This window comes from Periplaneta americana, chromosome 15, assembly GCF_040183065.1.
Source record: "Periplaneta americana isolate PAMFEO1 chromosome 15, P.americana_PAMFEO1_priV1, whole genome shotgun sequence".
NCBI lineage: Eukaryota > Metazoa > Arthropoda > Insecta > Blattodea > Blattidae > Periplaneta > Periplaneta americana.
In genome coordinates this window covers 106010370-106026599 of record NC_091131.1, presented here as the reverse complement: position 1 = coordinate 106026599, position 16230 = coordinate 106010370, and the positions used below count along the sequence as shown (strand labels likewise).

The 16230-nt window shown below is 36.1% G+C and overlaps 1 protein-coding gene across 2 annotated transcripts in view; it reads right to left on the bottom strand.

The window, feature by feature from the left end:
* The window catches only part of LOC138715254 (protein FAM107B), a 520167-nt gene that overhangs the window by 156499 nt on the left and 347438 nt on the right, over nt 1-16230 (bottom strand). For both annotated transcript variants that reach the window (XM_069847980.1, XM_069847981.1), the window contains one exon: nt 7824-7893. In XM_069847980.1, the coding sequence (XP_069704081.1) occupies nt 7824-7893 (70 nt within the window). The remainder of the gene's footprint in view (nt 1-7823; nt 7894-16230) is intronic.

The following is a 16230-nucleotide window of genomic DNA, read 5'->3' as shown; positions in this document are numbered from 1 at the left end:
TTTCATAAAAATCAATAATAAGCGAGATATTTCGATTTAATTAATTCAGGCCCCCTTATAACCCCCCTTTTAAATTATGTATTTTGAATGCCATATAGCCTATAATCTAAGTTATAAAGAACTTATTTTATATTCCAATTTTCATCGAAATCCGTTCAGCCATTATCGCGTGAAAAGGTAACAAACATACAGAAAGACAGACAGACAGACAGACATACAAACAAAAATTTCAAAAAAGCTATTTTCGGTTTCAGGGTGGTTAATTATATATGTTAGGACCAATTATTTTTCGAAAATCAAAAATTACCAGAAAAATTTCGGCTACAGATTTATTATTAGTATAGTTAGGAATTCAGTAGTTTAATATTGATCCTCCAAATAATAAAAAAACATTCAGGTAGGGTCATAAGTCACGTTACCCCTGTAATATTTTAATATTTTGCAATTAATCAATTGAAATTTTGCTATGGCAGAAGCATTCAGGAATATGACAGAGGATTTTCTTCGCAAAACCTCTCGTCGAACATGGCGTCGTATTCAGTTATGTCATGATAACGACGGTGCACATACAGATCTCCTGGATAAATAGCGTATGTGTGTATATGAGTCGTTAGTTGTTAGGTAGGTAGTTGTGAAATAAACAAATTAGGGGGGGAAGGGAAAGTGACTTATGGCCCACTCTGTCTATTGTCACTATAACACATTACATGCATAATTATTGAGCGACTAAGACAGTTTTAATTTCTCAACACAGAAAATCTCTGTCGGCAATTTAAAGAAACTGAGATCATTAGGGTATTAGAGTTCATTTTTGGGCTCTAAATGGTACACTTTACCTCGAGGGCAATGTTCCTATCCGTCAGAATCATCTAAAATGGAAACAAAGCGTTTGATGGTGACTAAGTAGAATTCTTTGTACAGTGTTTATTTTACTATCATAATCGTATCTAGAATATTCCATTATGCAATTGGAGCATAAATCGAGCGGTTACGTCAAGTGACAGCCGGTGCACTCGGTATTGTCTTACTCGTCAACTCAACGGATTTAGAGTATTTCAAGGGCCCCGATTCGACCTTGCTCCCTATTTCCTCAGTCACGGCTCCGTGACACTGAAGAGCCATCGAGTAAAAGGAGAATCGCTGTGCATTCTTCAAGCCGGAACCGTTAGCATCTCGTGCCGATCGAAGGGGCTCAGGAAATCCACTTGTCTGCTCGCCCATGACTGGCGAGAAATCCTATCAGACACTTGTTAATTATGTCTGTTGTTTTCTTATCCCGTAAGGGAACGCTTTCAGTGGCTTCCTTCACAGTTATATTAGTGACATTCCACACTACATCAGGCCGTTCAGCATAAAACCACAGTCTAGTATATACAGTCACGAAGCTTGAGTTGTGAGGGTACTAGGAATAATAGACAGTGCCGGTACTATTTCGCATTGTCTGTGATGAGGCGATAGTAGCGATCCTAGTGGTTAGCAACTATCTATGGATGCATATTCTCTACGGATTGAGCTTCGTGACTGTATATATTAGACTGTGATATAAACTCTACTGGCCTGAACAAGATTTGACCGTTTAGGCTCATCAAAAGTGTACAATAAACGGTTCTGGAGTCGTGGTGTACATACCATGTCATAGAACTACATCTTGCAAAGCATGGGCTTGGAAGTTAATATTATCATGGAAAAAAAAATATTACTAGCTAGAAGCAAGAACTTTTTTTTTAATTCTACTTTACACACAATCACTTTTAAATCATTTCGTCGTTATACTTAGTAAGAAAGTTCACTCCCTGTTTTATTAACAGAGCTTTAAGCCGCATTACATGTGGTCCAAGGATACTACATTATGAAGTTCTTCGCACACAACACACTGGAGGTGGAAGAACGGACAGGCCGCGTCTGTGGTACAAGCGCGGTCTGGGTTCGATCCCGGCGAGGTCGTGATGGAATTGGTAGTGGATAAAGCAGACGTCAAGTGTTTTTCTCGGAGTACTCCCGTTTTCCTCTATCTTCCTACCAACACCCTCCGCCTTCCCCTAATTTCATCTAACATTAGAGCGTCAAATATGCATTCAAATATGTTGTATAATATCTTAAAATCAATATGCAATATTAATTTTAAAAAATAACAGCTAGTAAATATTTTTACTTTTAAATGGAGTAAAAGGATGACAGGTTTTTAAACCTCAATGTATGTACAATTGGTTGAAAATTGTGCAAAGCATTGCACGTTGCAATAAAAGACATTTTAAACAACTAACTTGAGTTTCACTAATATTACCTATGTATAGACTACAATTTTAATCTTTTAGCCGCATTAAAACTGAGAATTGCAAGAAAAGATGAATGCCACCTTCATGTTTTCCATGGTGAAGCTCCTACGTCTATCAGAAAACAGATTTTTGTACATTGAGAAAACCTCTCTACATCACAAGAAGTCAAAGTCAAAGAAGAAAAATGTGAGGAGGACGTTCCTCACTTCCCTCCCACGATGAACCGCCACTGCCATAGTCGTATGGTCAGTGACCGTCTAAGTCAGTATAATTAGAATTAATTGCTATAGTCGCGACGTTGTTATTCCCGGCGTGACTCCTCCTCTTTGTTTACGTCTTAGGAAGTGAAGACTCTATAAAGTCTAGGTAGGTAGTATCGTTCGCCATTTTTATTCTTTCGTTGCCGAGCTACGAGGAATCTATTTGCCACACTGTTAAACATTATCATGTCGTAGCTCCTATGATAATAAATCAAAGGCATTGTAATTCAGCAAATAATTGAGCTGCAAATAACGTCTTCGTGTGCTTTCTGCGAATGCCAACGAAAGAGCCAAAATGGCGAGCAATTATATTAAGTATTTATCGAGCCTTAAAAAATGAATAACGTCTTCACCAGCGAATAACAAGACGCACAGTTTAAAAGTAGCCGACCTGCAACGCGATTGGATGCCGAAAATTAGAGCGACGGGACTATAAGAAGGTTATCCTTTAAGCTATTTTTAAAAGTGTTTATTGTATTGCAGCCTTTTTCATTGCAATTGACCTACAACTTATATATTGCAAAAATAGCGTTGATGAAACAATGACGACATAATCTGAATCCCACTAGAAGCAAGACCCAAGTAGTCAAACCGAGTTCGTGCTCAGAAATTACATATTTATACGTCTGACTTGTTGCAATCCCAGATTAGCCGACCGGGCTAAATCAATGAAGCGTTAAGAGAGAGACGAAACTCGTGCGTGTATTGATAAGAGCTGCACAATTACGAATTAATGCTGGATGAGGAACTGGGGCATCAGTTAAGACGCCTCGCTGTGCGGCACATGTCAATTCGAAATCACTGCAATCGTGGAAGACCTGCGTATTTGCCAATAAACGGGAAATACATCAGTAGGAAAAACTGTTTCACATACTCCATCCGTTTAAATATTTAGAGTGAATCACTGCAATGTTTAACTCTACAAGTAATTATTATACGTGTCACAATTTACATATAAAGGCATCTCGGTTAAACCAATTCTGTTCGTCTGGCAGGACACTGTTGCCACTTTGTCGGTAAAAAAAAACAGAGGGGAAAGAAACGTAGTAGACTGCATCTTGAGTACATAACTAAACATCAAAAGTAACCAATAATTCCGAAATAAAAGTTTCTACAATAATTATTAATTTCTATTATAGTATATTGCGATACTAGGTTGGAAAGTGCTCTATAACAGAGGCGAGGGGAAGTTTGAAAAAATAAAGCGCTTGCGTCGAGTTATTTTTAATTCCCGACACTCTGTTATGCACTTAACGTCCGTGTATTGCATATTAGTTTTTGCACAATCATAATTTATATTTTTACTTTATTTGAATGGGTTATTTATGAAAGGGCTTGAGTCTTGAATACTAAATTGTTAGCAATTTAAGAAAAATTGCTTACAGGCCGAAATTTTTAAATTAAAACTGAAATAAAAGTTGAATCATAAATTCTACCAAGCATTGAGTGTTAAACTTAGTCCTCTTCATATCTAAATCGATGTATCTACACCCAAAAAGTAGTATTACATTACAAACTCGTTGTCACAAAATTAGCGACTTAGGCCCTTTCATAAATAACCCATTCATTTATTATACAGGGCTACTACAAAAGAATCATTCGTTTTCAAACAGCTATACAGTAAAACCATAGTCTAGTATATACAGTCGCGAAGCTCAATACGTAGTAAATATGCAAACATTAGATAGTTGCTCACCACTAGGATCGCTAATATCGCCTCATTACAGGCAATGCAAAATAGTACCGTCACAGTCTATTGTTTCTAGCACCCTCAAAACTGAAGCTTCGTGATTGTATATAGTAGACTGTGGTAAAACCTCGATTATCCGTTATCGTATTAACCGATTGGTGGATTATCCGACTGTCTTTCTCTCTCGTTCTTTTAGTTTTGCAGAAAGAATATGAGTACTGTACATTATATTAGTAAGAATTTTTTTTCTACAGAGTGTTTTTTTTTTTTTTTACAAAATTTTACCCTCACGCAGTATGATCTACTCTTCGAGTGGTCATACTATCTAACTTCTATGCAAAATGTCTTTCACAGGTGTCAAAAGAAAACGTTTTGGGTACGAAAAAAAGTGCAAGTAATTGAGTGGTTTTGGGAAATGAGAAACTGTCTCATCACAATACGAGATAGGAATTACAACTGTGCGCGATTTAATGAAAAAGAAAAAATATAAAGTGCATCAAATTTGTAAACATGAGACCTCTACCATTCCTAACTTTCCACAGACCGCTGTCATAAGGAGTTTCCTTGGCCATTAAAAACCCGTCGTTGAAAATAGACTTAAATTAGTAAACTTATGATCCACTACCTAGCGTGTTGAAAGAAAAGACCACGGATGGAAATGACGAAACTGTATTATGCACTTAGTTTATGAACACCTTTTATAGTACGGATTATCCGATTTTTTCGATTAACCGTTCACTCCACCCCTTCATTACCGCGGATAATGGAGGTTCTACTGTATTCTCCAAAATATTATTCGTACAACAATGAGTGATACATCAAAAGAACCGGAAACGCACCTGGTTTGCACTGTATACACCAATTGGCAGGATGAGTGTAGTGCCTGACAAAACAAGAAAAGAGTTTTTGTGTGTTGGAATATGCGAGACAATTTTGTCTTCCAACAAGACGGGGCTTGATGTTCGTGAATACCTGAACCATGAACTGCCGAATCGCTGGAATGGGCGTGTTGATGCAGATGACCAAGCCCTGTCCCCTTGGCCCCCCAGGTCACCAGACCTAACGCCATGTACTTCTACCTTTCGGGGTACATTAAGGACCGCGTCTACGTACCTCCACTGCCACAAACACTGGTACAGCTGAGGGAGCGCATCAATAATGCAGTAATGGCTATTGACAGGACAACGCTACACAATGTGTGGAACGAACTGGACTACCGCCTGGAGTATGTCGTGTCACCCGAGGGGCACACATAGAACATTTGTAGAGTGTGGGAATAAATGTGTTGCGTGTGCGGTTCTTTTGATGTATCACTCATTATTGTACGAGTAATACTTTGGAAAATATAGCAGTTTGAAAACGAATGATTCATTTGTAGTAGCCCTGTATATTTTAGTTATATATTAATTTTGAACTGAACGTTTATAATTTTGTTAATGGCAATGTGTAATTGTCTAGGTGACCGTGTTTCTTTATTCGTTTGTTTTATTTTTTTGCTTATTAATTTTTTTTATTTGTATGCATTGTTCAAACAAATAAAAAGCTATTGCAATATACGAAATTGAATTGTAGGAATATTTTGTATGAAAGTTTTAAATTGAAAACATATTATGAATTATACGAACAACAGTTTTTATGAAGTAGATAACGAAATTGAAGACGCGTTTAGAAAAGGATTGGAGGCAGTTTGCCTGTTAAATCTAGAGAAAGGTATGAGAAGGCATATAGTTCCTTTCAAAAATGACTAAATTATAAAAAAAAATGAGTATTAATGTTTTAATTGACTTACTGCACTGTTAATTCCAGCGTTTCCGTAGTAACCATTGAGCGTGTTGTATTTTAAAGTTACATGGCATGCAACAATGATGGTAAGTGTGCAAAAAGATCATGATTGTGCAAAAAATGAGTTACGTGGGCCTACTGGAATACAGTTCGGACTAACACGACCAAATATTGGTAAATAAGAATAGGTCTACTGATATCATACGTTTTCTTATTTGTCAAAGAAATTATCTTACTATTATACTAAGAGGGAATGCAAACTTTTCTTCGCAATTATCAGTCAATTTTTGCATATTTACACCGTGCTTTCAATAGTTACGTCACTATCAGTATACACATTTACATCACAAGATGTTGTATGTAAACTGTTCATTTAGCACAAAACTACAAAAGGCTACTTGTAACTTCTTGGCAAGAGTATTCCATTATTCCTTTAAAGATCTAAAGGTATTTTATCTAAAGAATTTTAGATTTATCTAAAGGTATTTTATCTAAAGATCTAAAGGTATTTTATCTAAAGATTTTTAGATTTATCTAAAGGTATTTTATCTAAAGATTTTTAGATTTATCTAAAGGTATTTTAACTAAAGATCTAAAGGTATTTTATCTAAAAATTTTTAGATTTATCTAAAGGTATTTTATCTAAAGATTTTTAGATTTATCTAAAGGTATTTTATCTAAAGATTTTCAGATTTATCTAAAGGTATTTTATCTAAAGATCTAAAGGTATTTTATGCACTTAGTACAGTTTTTCGTGTTTATAAATCACTCTTCCTTCATTTCTACTAAAATAAGCGAGTTTACGCAGGAACATAAGTAAGGAACAAACATTCTGTGCATAATATTAGCTGTAGTAGTGAAAAACACAAATTTTCGAATTTATGTGTAGGCTTATATGTACCTACACTTTTAATTAATGAAACCATTGTACTTTAATTTCCCATGTCAAAACTTGATGTTATTTCGGCGGTAGGCTATAGATCTATATCGTCGCTACGCCTCCAAAATCCGCTTTTAAGATTTTGCAGGAAAAAGAAAAAACATTGTCACTTTTAATTCCCTTGATATTCAAAGCTACGTTCCCTATATTTTCATAATGTAATAATTGAAATTATACAGAAAGTAGATTTGAAAATCAAGGGACTTAAGAATGACAATGGTTCTTTTCTTTCACCTGCAAAATCTTATTAAAAACACATAGGGGGATTTGGAATCGCAGTGACAATATTGAGAAAATGTTGTAACACTTGCAACTGTTTGTAAGTGAAAAGAATGAACGAAAATAAACATACGATTGTAATAAGTGGATTAAGTACGCGCAGAGATTTGTAACGACCAAGGGACAAGATCACCAGACACTGTAAAGACGGAATGAATATATCCAAAGAGTGAAATCACAAAATACGGAAGGGGAATTTACATAGACGTCATTTTGTTAACTTTCGTTTGTAGAAAAAGAACTGGACCCTATAACAAAATATGACTTAAAAATTCGTCTTAATTTAACAAAAATTGTCAGTTTCATAAAATCTATACTTACTGGAGTCTACTAGAACACGTCGTGTTGTGACTGTTAAAATATCGAATTTTAAGGGTAATAGAGAAATTTCCACGTATAAAAACACCAGAAAGCACACAAACATTACACAATTAGCTATTGTACAATCATATTCTTCTTTCATACCGGAAGAAGAATATGATAGTACGTACTACAATAATGTTTAAACATACGTTCAAACTGCTTGACTAATACATCAGTATCAATAACGAGTACCAAAAAATCCATCACGCATGCAAATTCATAGGTGGTCTTACCTTGACTCGTCACGTCAGCGATACGTTTGCGAAGCTCGCCAACGATTCTTAGGTTGGCTTCTTTCTTGTTCTGAAATAAAAAGAAATAAGAACTTAACAGCTTTGAAATAAGATTTCAGCAATCTCAATGTTTCATATATTTTTGTTTCAAGTTTTATAATAATTCTAGTTTTAAGGAAATTATACAGTTTTCATCCCATTTTTACTAGTTGTTATTGTAGAATGTTATTGTTCATTCTACGCTTACTCCAAACCGAGAAGAAAACTAGTCCCGTGCGTGAAATTAACACAGGAAGTGATTAGTTTAATTAAGTTAACAAAAAAAAGAAAGAAAGAAAGAAAGAAAGAAAGAAAGAAAGAAAGAAAGAAAAAAGGAAGAAAGAAAGACGAAGGTGTGGCTAGCATCTGCCAAAGTTAGTTTCCAGCCATTCCGGAATATTTTGTCGAAATTTCCCTATATGAATTGGGATGCTGCAACATGGTAGTGGTCTACACCTGTGGAGTAACGGTTAGCGCGTCTGGCCGCGAAACCAATGGCCCGAGTTCGATTTCCGGTCGGGGCAAATTACCTGGTTGAGGTTTTTTCCGGGGTTTTCGCCTCAGCCTAATATGAGCAAATGCTTGGTAACTTTCGGTGCTGGACCCCGGACTCATTTCACCGGCATTATCACCTTCACCTCATTCGGACGCTAAATAACCTAAGCTGTTGACAAAGTGTCGTAAAATAACTACTAAAAACACGATAGTGATTATAATAATTAAAATATTAATATAAGTTATCAATCACTATCATCAAATTTAACAACTATTTCAAAGCTTATATAGAGTCAATGAAATTACATAGAAAGATTACCTGCGAAGAAGTTTACTTAGGTGAGAAAGAACGGTAAATTTTCCCTGGAGACTTACTGTTAAAGAACAGAACTTCTACATGTCGTAAATTCACCAGACGCCGCAACGTTAGTGAAACGGTTAGTGTCGGCTTCCTGTGCTTGTGACCGCCTTAAAGTTCTAGGAAGTCCAAGTGCAATTTGTGCTGTAAAAAAAAAAAAAAGTGGTGAAGTTCCTTCCGAGTATTTCCGTTTGCCTTCCAATCATTGCCCCATTTCTTCATACTAATTCATGACCAATTTTACCGCCGATGTAGTAGTAAAGGGAAACTGCACGTCACTACCGGTATGCAACAACCTTCATGACACGGTGTACGGATGACGAAGGATAATAATCATTGTACTGTATTATGTCACATGCACTTCAAGTTCAAATAAATAATTTTATGACAACTTCAGTGAGGAAAACAAGTTTCTGAGTCGCTGACATTGATTGTCGTCGTGTCGAGTGTATGATAGTCGTTTCCAATGGTATGATACTTATATGAAAACATATGGTAATAAGACAAATTTCTCATGAAATTTCCCGGTATCATCATTCTCACCAACGTCACGATATAAATAATTCTAAATAAAACGAAAGTACTGGGTCTATTTCATATTATACAATATAACAGAAACTGAGTACAAATAGAAGAAAAGTCAGATAATACTGGATATCTCTCCTCGGTCTTACACTGTTATGATGTGTAGGCTACCTGTGGGGAAATTTATGCCACAAATTGTATCGTACAATTCTCATACTATAGATGTGTACAAGATTTGAGAGAATTTCTCTCGAAACCTCGATGTAATCCTCTCCTAAATTCGAACTTTCTACAACGGTGCCATTTGTGCCTACACAGGAAAGAACATTTCCAGCAAAAGTCATGAAATGGGCGAGAACTGTTTCTAATGTACTTATTAATACAAATCCACCTTTATCTGCTTTACTACAGAGATTTATGCAGCACGTTTCGCGGGCGGAGCCATGGTCGTTGCCTTAAGAAGATTCTATTTGAAAACTTTTGCGTAAGTTAGAAATGACACTATATTTCATTTTACTATCCGTTTCAGGATACGAAATCAAGAAACCCATATATATATAGTGATAAGGCCACCGGCGTCGCTCAGTCGGTTAAGGCGCTTGCCTGCCGGTCTGAAGTTGCGTTCGGACGCGGGTTCGATCCCCGCTTGGGCTGATTACCTGGTTGGGTTTTTATCGAGGTTTTCCCCAACAATAAGATGAATGTCAGGTAATCTATGGCGAATCCTCGGCCTCATCTCGCCAAATACCATCTCGCTATCACCAATATCATCGACGCTAAATAACCTCGTATTTGATACAGTGCCGTTAAACAACCAACTAAAAAAACTATAGTGATACGAAAAAAACTCTAAGCATGTAATTACGGGAATGCCAGAAGCTGACGCTGATGTCTGTATGTCCGAGTACAGCACTATATAGATAGATGGATTTATTAGCAATATTATACATACAGATGCACTACACTATCATAATTTTCTCTTAAATCCAATGCACGGATCTTTTGACCGTACGTGCAGTATAAAAACAAGTCCTACTTTGTAGGTTTCTCCCCCCTCACCTATGATTAGATACAACCACTCTCCAAAAGAACACACAGATTAATATGAAAATGACACAAACAAAACACATTATATAATATATCCTAACCTAACATATAAATAGGCATAAACGGCACTATACGCATTCTTTAAATGTAGACAGATTGACTAAAAAAAATCTGCGAAGCGTATAAAATTATGATTAGATGAAAAGCAAAAGGACAGTTGCAAAAGAAATACGACTTAACTAATACAAGACGTGATTTCTTTAGACTACATTTCGTGGACAAGAAGAATTTTTCAAATGACTGATATTATTGAAGTATGGCTAGCCATAAGTGTCGTCTGGACAGAAAGAAGTTTATACCCATTATATTTTGTATACTCCTCACTTTCGTACATCATCTCCACATTCAAACAAAGCTTCTCTCGCTAAAAGACCGCTGCTCTTAAGGCTAGAGCTTTAGCCTTGGTTTTTCTCAACCAACGCATGCGAGTTGCGAGGCTCATCTTGCACAAATCCGGACTATACGAGAGATAGTGAGTGGTTTCTATAATTGCGAGGTACGCAGACCTCACATCTCGCAGTTATAGAAACCACTCACTATCTCTCGTGTAGTCCGGATTTATGCGAGGCAGGCCTCGCAACTCGCATGCGTTGGTTCAGAAAAACCAAGACTTAACTGGCCATGGCTATGAATTACATTCCAGGCGTCGCGCGTCGTCTGATTAGGTGTTATATACCATACCGACTTACGCTGTCGTCTCAGAAAGTTTCTGTAAATGATCCTAACCCTCCTGCTTGTACAAACGTCACGTGAGGAACGGCGTTATGGCATGACAGAGCGGAGTATATATGACCGCTGAAGAAATATTTACTTTATTGGCGACAGACGAAAAGAAGGAGAATTACCCCCCTTAGTTCATGTATCACTTCTGGCTAGAGCTATTAAAGCTAAAATATTCACAGAATGGAGGTTACAACGATAAAGCATCTCATACCACTACATTATTACATACATACTGTGCATAAAGCATCGATTTGAGTTAAAAATTAGATAATCTGGGAGTAGTGAAATGTACAGGATTCGTTTGTTGCCGGAAAATATAACAAGAGTAAACATTCGTATTTCATGCATAAATGACGGAAATGGCAAACGACTTCATGACTGGTGAATAGCGGTTCTGAATTAACGATTCGTAACAGAAGTCCCCTTTACAACACATTACAAAATAGCACGCTTGTGTATATATCGATAACTCACCATGATACGGGTTTGCTGCCACAGCGAACACAGCAAAGCCGCCAGGCAAATGTTTCTACAAAGAAACAGGTACAGCAAAATTTAATGTAATTTAATGATATCGATTATCAATGAATACACAGTACACGTTATGTACCATACATCACAATATCCGGTTACTGATACAAGATTAATTATCTTGACTTAAGCATTCCACTCCAAGAATAAAGAACAGTAATACGTTCGTCATTTCGGTGTTTTTGCAAGAAACCTTTCAAAATCATTAGGACAAAACCATCTTGCAAAGTAGTACATAGGAAGATACTGCAAAGCAAAAGTTATTATATAATAATTAGCCCCATTAACTTTCAGGCACAACAAGATTTCTAAAGGAGCTTAAAAACTGCATTTGAGAGGCTTATGTTGGAGAGCATGTGATCTCTACGTTTTATCATAATTTTGGCCTGTTTATCTTCGACCTTATTTATTTTACTGGATTAATTTTGGCAGAAAGGGTGGGTTGTTCGTTGTTCCTTACAAGTGTTCAACGAAGGCACAAGATACAGTTTATAGTAGATGATAATTAATCTAAGAGTATCTTAGTTGAAAGGTAACTTACTATATAAATTATATCAGTAGCTTGCATTTGGAAAAGGCTTTCTCATTACACTTCGCATAATTTTGGAGTATCCAATGCCTACCCACTTCACTTTACGTGATTCGGGTTCTGCATATTGCGGATAGATTATTGGAGAAATAATGGAATGCTGGCTGATGAGAACCCACTCACTATACATTCCAATTGAACTCGCCTGGAAGAAGGAAGAAGCAAACAGATGGCATGAAAAAAAAACTTTCCGACATTGTGACTGTTGCCACTTATTTACCACAAAATTTCTAAACATTTTTGCAGCGCCACAATTATTCCCCTACACTTCGTACAATGAAAATGAAAGAAGATGACTATAATAATTTATTATAAGCGCCGAGTGTCGAGCTCAGTGCTTCTCGCCTGATAACCTGCTCTATCATATGAGTTGCGCCCTCTCCATATAAGTTTAACCTTGATAAGTCTGTATTCCACGCAATTAGGTAGTTTAATAGGAAGTATTTTAATTGATCATCGTGATCGAAGCGCTCAGCTTCAGAAGTAACACACCGGAATTATATCACATTTCCCTTCGACGTTGTCTGTAGTGCGCCATGTATGAGTGGATAATAAATTGCATTAATATAAAGACTGATGTTTTACAACTTATAAATAAAAATTATTGTAAAGTAGGCCTATGGAATTATAACTTCCTCTCACACAAAATAATACACAAATAATGCACATTATACTGATGGCATATGATCAGCAACTAAGGCATGAACCATGCAAATGTGCAAAAATCTGCCCCCTCTTCATTACGTTCTGTATAATTCATAAAGATAAAAGAGCAGACTTAAGCTTTGGTTTCTCTGAACCGACGCATGCGAGATGCAAGGTCCGAGGCCCGCCTCGCACAAATCCGGACTACAGAAGAGATAGTGAGTGGTTTCTATAACTGCGAGGCGCGCAGACCTCGCATCTCGCAGTTATAGAAACCACTCACTATCTCTTCTGTAGTCCGGATTTGTGCGAGGCGGGCCTCGGACCTTGCATCTCGCATGCGTCGGTTCAGAGAAACCAAAGCTTTAGGAACTAATGGATGTTCATAAACAAAAGAATAAGGCGTAATGGACCAAAAACTCAGTTCTTGAAGTTCTTAATAGTAGTAATGGTGGTGGTGATGGTGATTTGTTGAACCAGGCCTTGGTGTACGCACGACTCATGCGCAGTTTGAGTGTAAATCATGGTTCTGGGCTCAAATTTCGTTTGAATTTAAAAAAAGTCTATATATACTTTTATTTTAGATAAGTAAAACGTGCAAATTAGTAAGGATATAATGATTAAAATTTCAACAAAGCAGAAATTGATCTGTTACTCTCATTAGTAATCAATGTAAATGACGATTTTTGAGTAAAAAAAAACTAATAATGTTTCTGTGAAGAAAAAAAATAGCATGAAAAGAATTAGCAGAACAGTTCAATAAAATTAGTGGATATGTTGTCAGAGATTGGAAAATGTTGAAAGGAAAATAAAAGAATCTTAAAAAAAAACTGCAAAAAATTCCAGGAGAATTAGGCCTATGTATCGGGTACTGGTAAAGGACCATCACAAATATTAGAGTGAAGGAATTATTGAGAGCTACACAGGTTCAAGGATTAAAGTCTCAGTTTAACTCATATTTGATTTTTTTTACTTCTACCATTGATGTCTCAGTCATTCCTGATGGCTTACTTATATTACGAAGTCACTGAGATGGAGACAATAGTGTAAAAATGAAGATAAGTGAAAATGCGACTACTTCTGACATTTCATCTCCAGGAAAAGATGTTACAGAGGTTATAGACAGAGAACATTCAGCACTTAGTACTGAGATAACTTTTGAAAAAAATTGGTCTTCAGATAAAAGTCGATTTAACATTAATCTATCCAATCCATTGACATAGAGAAACAACAATCTTATGATGCATGGATTTTTGTAATTTTGGTTTTAATTTCATCTTTTATCTGATATAAAATATTTTGGCTATCAATTTATGAACTCTAAACCTGTTAAAAAGTCAGTTTCATCCCATTTTTCAAAATTATTTTTTCTTATTCGAATAATCCTTAGTCTTGCTCCAGTTCATCAAATATTTAAATTACCTCATCTCATTTGCATTTTTATCTTGATCAATTATTCAAATCACTGTGGGTGCTATGCATAGACATTTCGCCAGCCCGACGCTATGAGCTTGCTAAACTAGCCCCGGCTATCGACTGTTTACATGTACAGGATTCATATCATATCATATCATATCATATCATATCATATCATATCATATCATATCATATCATATCATATCATATCATATCATATCATATCATATCATATCATATCATATCATATCATATCATATCATATCATGTCATATATCATATCATATCATATATCATATCATATCATATCATATCATATCATATCATATCATATCATATCATATCATATATATCATATATCTAACACTGGTTTATGAATACGAAAAACGTTAGTTCGCTGATCATCCACCGGAAGCCCGCGCTAAGAATGTCTATTAATATGGCCCTGTTGGACTTACGTTTAGATTTCGTTGTAACAATTTGAATATTAGCAAATACTAATTTGAAAAAAATTATAAATAATATGATTGAAAACTTTAAAATAAATTTATAATCTTCAATTGATTTATCTGAAAAAGTAAAAAATGAATTGTAAGATAGCTTGGAGAAACTTACTTCCAGTTCAAAGCTTATGATAAACTAAGCAGATTAATATTAATCTAGCTTTAACTACATTTGGAGAAAGTAATAGTCTTTATTAAAAGCAATTACAACTCTCAGCCATTTTTTATTTATTCTGGAGGCCTGCCTCGAGACCTCGCAGAGTGAAGGCAATTGTGGACTGCTGTGGAATTGTGACAATGGTGAGGGCAGAAGCCCGAGAAAAACCCTTTGCGCCCGTTTTGTCCACCATAAATTCCTTCATGACCCAAACGGGGCTAGAACTCGGGTCGCTACGGTGGAAAGCAGAAAGACTAACCATTCGGCCACAAGCGAGGTTTGGAGAAAATGACCCTTACAGGCATACAAAGTTTCAGAGTTACGTAGTTCCATCATTAGGGAAGGCAAGGTATGTATCTCTTGCCAAGAACTATTCTCCAGGATTGACAACATATAGCATCCCTTTTCTTCGTCTTTCCTGTTAATGGAGCTCACATACAGCTCCGTCGTGTCGGCTTCTGTGGCACGGTGAACAAACCCAAAAATGAAAATCTAGCTTTCAGGTAAAATTTTCTGTGAAGCAGACTTGAATAAATTCATGGGAAAAATTGTTCCGGGGTCAGGTATCGATCCCGGAACAATTTTTCCCTTGAATTTATTCAAACCCAAAAATGTCTGACTATATCCAGCATTGTGAAAGTCTCACTTTACACACCACGCTTACTTGGCAATTATTGACGTTTGAAAGCCGGATGAAAGAACACTAATAGAGGATACAAATTGCCGAGTGATATAAACCGTTGGTCTAATTATTTTAAAGGTGTAGTACGTAGGCTACGTACAACGTCTGTATTTATTAAATTTTATACTATAGGGAGGATAAACAGCTTTAGGAACAGGAAGAATATATTAGACTAAATTCAAGGGAAGAGAGAACAGGAATGGCATCGTGAAGATTAAGTACCTGGAGGCTCAAGAATAAGAGAGGGAACGTAGAGAAAGATAAATGTCAGTTATGAGGACTAGCGGAAGACGCAATGCATATTCCTTTAAAGTATCAGGCAACGAATGATTTGAGAAACGGTTGGGTGGATAAACAATTTCTACAAATAAACGCTATAGTAGCTTATAAAAAATGAATTGTCCCCTAAACGCCAGCAATCTGCATAAATTAGGAAAATTTCCTTTTAGAGTTAAAATTAGATGGAAAGAGAAAGTCAAAACTCTAACGGATATGGAATTATAAATGTTAAGTAGTCGGACACGATAGGAAACTAGCCTATGAAAAGTAGTCAATGAAGTTAACAGAATAATTTTTAAGAGATTGAGTACAGAAATGAAAAAGTTAAAGTAAGAGTTTCAAATGTAAGGGCTATATT